This window comes from Sus scrofa, unplaced genomic scaffold (assembly GCF_000003025.6).
Source record: "Sus scrofa isolate TJ Tabasco breed Duroc unplaced genomic scaffold, Sscrofa11.1 Contig1409, whole genome shotgun sequence".
In the NCBI taxonomy this organism is placed as follows: Eukaryota; Metazoa; Chordata; class Mammalia; order Artiodactyla; family Suidae; genus Sus; species Sus scrofa.
The window spans coordinates 163,381-171,859 of record NW_018084870.1 but is presented as its reverse complement, the minus strand read 5'-3'; the positions used below and the strand labels follow the sequence as shown (position 1 = coordinate 171,859).

At 41.2% G+C, this 8,479-nt stretch overlaps 1 protein-coding gene and 1 long non-coding RNA gene across 2 annotated transcripts in view; one reads left to right on the top strand and one right to left on the bottom strand.

The window, feature by feature from the left end:
• Positions 1 to 3,679: 3,679 nt before the first annotated feature.
• LOC110258155 (olfactory receptor 4C45-like) lies at positions 3,680 to 4,740 on the bottom strand. Its single transcript, XM_021081308.1, has one exon. The coding sequence runs from the start codon at positions 4,631 to 4,633 to the stop codon at positions 3,680 to 3,682; it is 954 nt and encodes a 317-aa protein (XP_020936967.1). The 5' UTR covers positions 4,634 to 4,740.
• An 826-nt stretch (positions 4,741 to 5,566) lies between these two features.
• LOC110258150 overlaps positions 5,567 to 8,479 on the top strand; it is a 59,125-nt gene continuing 56,212 nt past the window's right edge. Inside the window, exon 1 of the long non-coding RNA XR_002340995.1 lies at positions 5,567 to 5,656. This is a non-coding gene — a long non-coding RNA (uncharacterized LOC110258150). The remainder of the gene's footprint in view (positions 5,657 to 8,479) is intronic.

Here is an 8,479-nt window from a genome sequence, read left to right as displayed (position 1 = left end):
GGATTCCTGGATCATATGGTAGCTCTATTTTTAGTTTCTTAAGGGAATCCCTGCTGTTTTTCTTAGGGACTCTGCCAATTTATATTCCCACCAACAGTACAGGAGAGTTCCCTTTTCTCCACACCTTCTCCAACATTTATTATTTGTAACCTTTTTGAAGATGGTCCGTCTGACCAGTGGGAGGTAGTGTTTCTTTTGTTCATTTGCTTTTGCTTCTTTTTTTTTTTTAAGCGTGTAGTCGACTTACCCTGTTGCATCCATTTCTGCTGCACAGCATAGTGACCGAGTCACACACATATATACAAACAATCTTTTTCTCATATTATCTTCCATCATGTTTTGATTTGCATTTCTCTAATAATTAGCAATGTTGAATATTTTTTCACATGCCTGTAGGCCATGTGTGTGTCTTCCTTGAAGAAATGTTTTTTTAGACCTTCTGATCATTTCTTTGATTGGGTTTGTTTCTTTTTTTGGTATTGAGCTGTATAAACTGTTTGTATATATTGGAAATTAATCCCTTGTCAGTTGCATCATTTGCAAATCTGTCCTCTCAGGCTGTAGGTTGTCTTTTCATTTTGTTTATGGTTTCCCTTGCTGTGTGAAAGCTTTTAAGTTTAATTAGGTCCCATTTGTTTATTTTTGTTTTTATTTCCATTACTCTAGAGACAGATTTAAAAAAATATTGCTGTGATTTTTGTCAAAGTGTGTCCTGCCTATGTTTTCCTTTAGGGGTTTTATACTATAGTATATTATCATGTAGTCTTACATTTAAGTCTTTAATCCATGTTGAGTTTATTTTTGTATAAGGTGTCAGAGAACGTTCTCATTTCATTCTTTTTTTTAATTTTTTTTTTTCTTTTTAGGGCTGCACCCATGGCATATGGAAGTTCCCAGGTGAGGGACTGAATCAGAGGTGCAGGTACTGTCCTATGCCACAGCCACAGCAACCCAAGATCCAAGGCGTGTCTGCAAACTGCACCACAGCTCATGGAAATGCCCAATGCTTACCCCGCTGAGTGAGGCCAGGGATTGAACCCATGTCCTCATGGATACTAGTGAGATTCTTAATCTGCCGAGCCACAACAGGAACTCCTCTAATTTCATTCTTTTATTTATTTATTTATTTATTTTTACATTTTTTACATTTCTTTTTTATTAAGATTTTTATTTTTTCTATTATAGTTGATTTACAATGTTCTGTCAGTGTACATTTTTACACTTTTAAAATGTATTTTCAAAATACACATTTAAAAATATTGTTCTAGGTATCCATGGGGACAACAAATTTCTTCTCTAGAGCTATAAAATTAAAAGTGACTCAATATCTTTTTAACTGGACATGGTTTTCTGATGTCATCTCTTCCATGGTTTATTTTCTTAAGTCCTTGCTTAGTGAGGAGAGAGTTTGTCTCTGAGTAAAGATTTTTTTGTCCCACTCTGTTTTTCCTGAAAACCCATACCAAGCTTGAGAACAGCATCTCCATCACTCACGTTTCCACTTTGCTGGAAAACTCCCCATCAAATAAAATGCATGTATATGTATATTTATAAAACATACTCATTTTTCTGTATGTCGGAATCTAACACAGTAGATGCTGAGTGCAGGGCTCTGCTGATGTACTTACTTTTCAAATAATCAGATGATTAGTAAGCAGTACTGTTGGAACCTGCAAAAATGGATGCTGACAACTTTTACTTATTGCCAGGTGGTAGATAAATATTAGAACAGTTTGAGTGTGCAGTTGGGCCAGAGTTTGAAGTATGTACCTGGCCATGCTTTGAGATTAGACTGGGGTGGAGTATATCTGAAACATTCATCAGAAGGTCTGACTGTGGTTTTCCTGATCCTGGCTTCAGCTGAGTTTAAGCCTCACTGTGTTCAGATGAAAAAAGTCTCCCTTTGATGATAATCCATGTTGTTTGGTTGTCCTTAGAAATGCCAGTCTTCAGGTTGTTTACTTCCACATTTTCTGGAGACTGTGATCTTTTCATTCAAGATTGACCAAGAGGCATTAGAATTTTTGTTATTCTCATTCCTCAAGTTAGGTGATTTAAAGGCATGGATATACTTTTTTTTTTTTCATGAGGGCATAGGATGCCATATGCCATAATCTATTTGGGGGAATAATGGTTGTTTCCTAATCCACAATGGGGAATCATGAGGCATCAAGTTAGAGGTTTTGCTTATATGCAGAAGTGATTGACAAGAATCACACTCAGCCCAAGTTCTTTGGGGAAGGCACATGCAGGCATGTGGAGGAAATCACTGTAAGGAAGAAAGCTATTTCCTCTTTCAGCTTCTGATGTGGAGTCAGTGGCAACCTTGTGAGGAATGGTCTGGGATGATGTTCCTGACTGGGCACTTTGCGTTCAAGCTCTTCCTCTCCCTCAGGAGCTGATGAAAAACAAAGAGTATCCTCCCCAGTCAGAATGATGTGCCACTGGGAGAATGGTTTTATTTCAGAAAAATTTTTTTTTTTTTTTTTTTTTTTTTGCTTTTTCTAGCACCCGTGGCATTTGGATGTTCCCAGGCTAGGGGTGTAATTGGAGCTGCAGCATCCAGCCTACACCACAGCAACAGCAACATGTGATCTGAGCCACGTCTTCAACCTACACCACAGCTTATGGCAAGCCCTGTCCTTATCCCACTAAGTGAGGCCATGGGGTCCAGCCTGCAACCTCATGGTTCCTAGTTGGATTCATTTCTGCTGCACCATGCTGGGAAATCTGAAAATGTAATTTTAAAAAAATGTATATTTATGTGCAAATGCTGTCTTTTTGGGATTGTGGTAAGGGAAAAGTTTTTTTTAGTTTTTTTTTTATTGCTGTGGTTGAATAAGATTTATAAACTTCTAAAAGTTAGGAAGGTCAGAAAAAGTATATTTTGATAAATATACTTTTTGAAGACTCCCTGCTGTTCTACAATTCTTTTTTCATATATAGTTGTTTTTCATCGTTTAAAGTAAAACTTTAGCTATGCTGCTGGCTATAATGAGGGTTCAAGAATATTGCTACTGGGCGTTCCCATTGTTGCTTAGCAGTTAACAAACTGACTCGAGTAGTATCCATGAGGACAAGAGTATAGTCCTGGCCTCACTCAGAGGCTTGAGGATCTGGCATTGTGGTGAGCTGTGGTGTAGTTCACAGACATGGCCTGGATTTGCATTGCTGTTGCTATGGCATAGGCTGGCGGCTACAGCTGGGATTGGACCCCTAACCCGGGAAACTCCATATGCCGCGGGTGCAGACCTATAAAGATTAAAAAGACAAAAATATCGCTATTGATGTGCTTCATAGCCAGAGTCCTGAGAACATTTTGATGTTTGTGAGTTCTTGGGACTTTTGTGTCCTCATGAGTCCTTTCCTCCCTAAAAATATTAAAACTGTGGTTTTGCAACTGCATTGGTATATAGATGACTACAATCCAGGTTGTGTTATTAATTGTTTCTTCTTGTTTTAAAAGAAATTGAAAATTGCAGGGGCTCCTAAAACTATCTTGGGCTCTAGGGTCTGTGCCTACTATGCTTCAATGGGCATCCTCCCTGATCACAATATATGGGGTCCTAAAGAAAATTGATCCAGATAGGATAATACTCCGAAGTTGAATCAACTAAGAACGGGAATAAATCACCATGAAATACCACAAGATTTTTTTTCTTCATACCCCACACAAGATTTATTTACCACCTGTTTTCATTATTTGTCCCCAGAGTTTTTTAAAGACATCCTTCACTTCTGCATTTCTGAGCGTATAGATTAAAGGGTTCAGCATGGGAGTTACTATAGTGCAAAACACAGTCACAGCTTTGTCAGTGGGGAAGGAGGTCATGGGTCTCAAGTACAGGAATGAACAAGGTACAAAGAACAAGATAACAACCATGATATAAGAGGCACAGGTAGACAGAGCCTTGCGACGCCCTTCAGAGCTATGAGTCCTCAGGGACCTCAGGATGACACCATAGGAAGCAACCAGCATGCAAAAGATTACCAAACACATGGACCCACTGTTGGCAGCAATCAGGGGCCCCAAGGTGTGCATGTCTGTGCAGGCTAGCTCCAGGAGAGGGATTAAATCACACATGAAATGATCAATGACATTGGGGCCACAGAATGGTAACTGGACCATGAACAAAACCTGGATCCCTCCGTGAATAAACCCTAAGGCCCCAGCCATTCCGACCAGAAATGCACGCACAGGTGGGCTCATGATGGTCATGTAGTGCAAGGGCTTACAGATGGCTACATAGCGGTCATAGGCCATGACAATCAACATGATGATCTCAGATCCAGCAAAGAAATGTTCAGCAAAGAGCTGGGTCATGCAGCCCTTGAAGGATACGGTGTTTGTTCCAGAGATCAGGTCAAAGATCATTTTGGGTGCGATGGAAGAAGAGTAGAACACATCTATAAGGGACAAATAGGACAGAAAGAAGTACATGGGAGAAGCCAGGGCTGGGCTGATGAAGATGGTGACTGAGATGAGCAGGTTGCCTGCCAATGTGATCAAGTAGGTGGTTAACAAAACACCAAATAAGAGTTTCTGCAGTTCTGGATTCTGGGTCAGCCCCAGTAGGATGAATTCTGTGACATTGCTCACCCTTGCCGTCAACTCATCTCTGGATGAGAACATGTGGTCCTTCTGGAAAGAGCACAGTGTTACTGAGTGATGATGTTTAAAATTCAATACAAAAAGATTTCATCCCCTCTTTAGTCATGGATTGGGGGAGCTACACCTTCTACCCGCCTCTGAGATTTTACAGATAATCCTAAAGAAGAAAGGAAGGAGGGTAGATTTCTCCTTATTCATATTAATTGAACGTATAGTGAAAAACTTTAAAACATGACACTAAAAGCAAGATGGTATTGTGAACATTGACTTATGGTTGATCTCTAAACTTTCTTTGCAGCTCTAAAGTTCTCACAGATAGCTTTCTTTCATGTTGGAGGACACGTTTCATCAATCATAATTATTATTTAAAGTTCAGCTTGTCTATGGGCATGAATATTTTTAGGTATAGGCACACAATATTCTTTTTAAAAAAAGTCATCAACTGTGTATCAGATATGAGAGTAGCATCCAAGCCTTTCTCTGTCTATACCAGCTGTGTTGTCTGAGCTCTTCCTGCCTTCTGTCAAATGAAAGCACATGCACACACAGGGACAGGGATACAGATGGGGTTTTTGTCCCTCAAAATGGCAAGGAACTATCTTTATAACAGCTCATTGAGCAGCATTCACTCAACCGTCCAGGGTGTTTTGTCTGGCTCAGCATGACTCTTCCACGCTCGCTCTTTCCCTGCCTTTGAATGTGAACATGTGAGTGGTACAGAGTTCCCTGAAAAGCTCTCGATATTCCTGAAATGAATTCTGTGCAATTGCTCTCTCATCACACCTAGAATCCTGCTCTGGATGAGATCTATTATACCCTCCTCACATTTTACAAATGGAATTAAATGAGCCGTGAAGTTTCCCTGAGTCTACTACTGATGAGACAGAAATGTTACAGTCACCTGAGATAACCCAACTATCCCTTCCATCATGTTTAATCCATTACGATGAACTTGAAGTTTTAGCTGCTCACTGGTGGAAGTATTGACTCTATGTAAGAATACATTCTTCTTCTGGGGAACGATCTGTTCGTGGATATTCAAAAGTGAGTACACATTGTTATTAGAAAAGACTGTAAGATATTTTACTCTTTATCCCTTTCTCATTTTGCTTTCTTCTCCAGTCCTTACAAAAAAACATAACCATGTGTTTTTCCTCTAAAATTCCTGGGTACTCACTTCCTTGCCATGATTCCTCAGTGTCAGTAAGGATGAGGGAAGATCTTGTAATTTTCAGGAAAGCATAGTCTCTGAGTGGTTTCTTCTGTGTCCATGGCTCCTTCGGCTGGTGACTGTGTGGTTCATCATTCTTAAATGATTTCATTGACCCGCTCTAACTTCAATGTGGTGACATGGAATTCATGAAAAAGGGAAGGAATTTCTAATCCTTACAAACAGAGATGTGCAGACTCAATCTACTTAGTGAGACATAAACGTGAACCACGATCTTGTGAAAATGAGTAGTCGTTCTCAAGAGTGTCCTGTCTGGGAAAATCACAAGAGTGTTTTCTTCATTTGTTTTTGCCTGGGCCCATGGCATGTGGATGGTCTTGGGGCGGGAATCAAATCAGTGCCACAGAACTGACAGCATCAGGTCCATTACCTGCTGAGCCCTCAGGGAACTGCCAGACAGTGTTTTCTCTTGCTCTTTTGGTATCATTGTGTCCACCTTCATTTTTAGAGAGAAGGATTAAGCCTCAATGGACAGACCTCCCATTCCAAGAACTATCTCAGTGAAACTGAATTGGCTAAATTAAGTTAATCTACTTAAATGTTGGGGAAAAGAATTCTTTACCACTCACCTGGATTGGTTGATTGTGTATCCTCACTGTTTAGATTAGGCCCAGTCACTGCTTCTTCCCCTCAGGCATTTGCCCTATAGCTGCAAATCTACATGCATTAGCCAGGGAGACACTGGAATTCTTCTCTCCCTAGACAAGTCTCTTAGTCTGGTTTCAGTGTATTTTTGTTCTCACTGGCAGTCTGGATTTACTCAGAAAATGAATTGTTGTAGTTAGGAAAGTTGGTTAGCTGTGAGATGTAATTTGGACTCACTTTCTTGGCTTCTACTGAAACCATAAACAAATCTTCAAAATATAATTATGAAAAGTTCTTCAAATGGAGAAGTATAAACTGTATGAGTAAATGAAATCCATTTGATTGAACATGCTTTTCTCCAGGCAATTCTGCCAAAGTGTTGTTTCCCAAAAAGTCTATGAGCAACGGGGAGAGAATTCCTTTTATTTCTGATACAAGCCCACATTCAAACTCGTACTAGGCTTGGCAGCAGTGTCTCCCCAGGAGATCTTCAGCTTGTTGATGCATGGCCCTGTGGCTCTTGTTTCCTTAAAGGTCCTTCTTTGTAATTCATTCTTTGCTGACTCTAGAGAAATGTTTAAATAGCCTTTCACCAAGTGCAAGTTTGGGTAATGCGTTGACCTCTCAAGTCCTCCGAGAACTAGTAATTGGCCCTGTTGGCATCTTTTCTGAAGCATCAGCCAAAGCCTTGCCTTTACTCCCACTTGGCTCCCACAGACAACCTTAGAGGCCACGGTTAGAAATGCACTTGGGCTTTGGTGAAACATATGCCTCTGGCCATAGTTTAGGATGGGATTTGTGTAAGCTTCTTGGAAAAGTTTGTGTTGGGGCTTCCTTGTTCATTTTGACACAGGTGGGCCTGGCATAAGATATATGGGGGTAGTTTCAGGCATAGGTCAGAGCCCAGATGATGCCGGAAAGATGTTACCGGAGTCTGGGTTCTTTGTGCAGTCGAAGAATGGAGTCCGCAAAAACCCAGGCAACAAGCACACAAAGTCTTTATTACAGGAAAGCAAATAGCTCCCATGGCTGCTGTGTGGGGGGAGAAGTGCCCCCTTCTCTATATAAAGGTTTTTAATTCCTTCAAGTGTGTGTGGGGGGTACCAACATGGGGTGCAGAAAGATGTGGTTTTCTCCCACTGGCCTTGCTCAATATCCTATATCAGTCCTTATCCAATAGGGGTTTTAGGTGTGGAAATGTCCTGTAGGTCTCATGGTTTTCTTTGCCCATTTCTTCCCATAAACTGAGTCACAGGGGCTTAGGGATTAATGTCCATCTGGGCGTAGCAAACTCTGATCCTTAGCAGAAAACCCACCCTTGAGCCATTTCCATAAAACTCCTCACCAAACCCTACCAGGGTGGGACACAATCCGGCTGATTCCCCCCCTTGTCTGGCAAAGCAGTAAAGCTATTCTTTTCTTGTATGACCAAAATCTCTTGTCTCCAAGGTCCAGTTCGGCGCCAGTGCACAGAGGCTGGGCTTCAGCAACAAGATTTTCCTGGGACATTGTGACATTTTTAATAGTGACTGAGAGACACAAGTGGCAGGGCTCCCAGCTCCCTAAGATTGAGTAATTAAGTCACGATCATATCAACTTCCTTTAGGGTGAGTGGGTGCCAGATTGCCATTCTGTATTATTACATAGCTTTTTTGTGTCTGCCTCACAGACAGAGAATCATGGGAACCTCACGTACTATGCTTTCACAGAGTAGCCATGGGAAATCACACCCAGACAGGCACTCCATGGATAAAGACACCCAGAGGGAGCGAATAGAAACACTGTGGCAAAGAGGCGGCCTACAGCTTCCTCTCCCTCAGCTTCTGAGGTGATAAAGAGCTGGCTGGAACCCTGCGCAGAATTGCCTTTCTCTTTCAGCAGCCTTTACCTTGAAACCAGATCAACACACTCCTGAAGTTGAGAGCAGAGAGGGAAGCAATGATGTCAGCTCTACCCTCAACAGTGAACAGTTTTTCTCGTGTGTTTGCTGCCTGCCTCTTGCACAGTCTGTCCCTCTCCTTGATTTTTTTAAAAATTGTGGCAAAACACAC

Coding starts and splice junctions, on each gene's coding strand:
- LOC110258155 (XM_021081308.1), bottom strand. CDS start 4,633: ATGTTCTCATCCAGAGATGAGTTGACGGCAAGGGTGAGCAATGTCACA.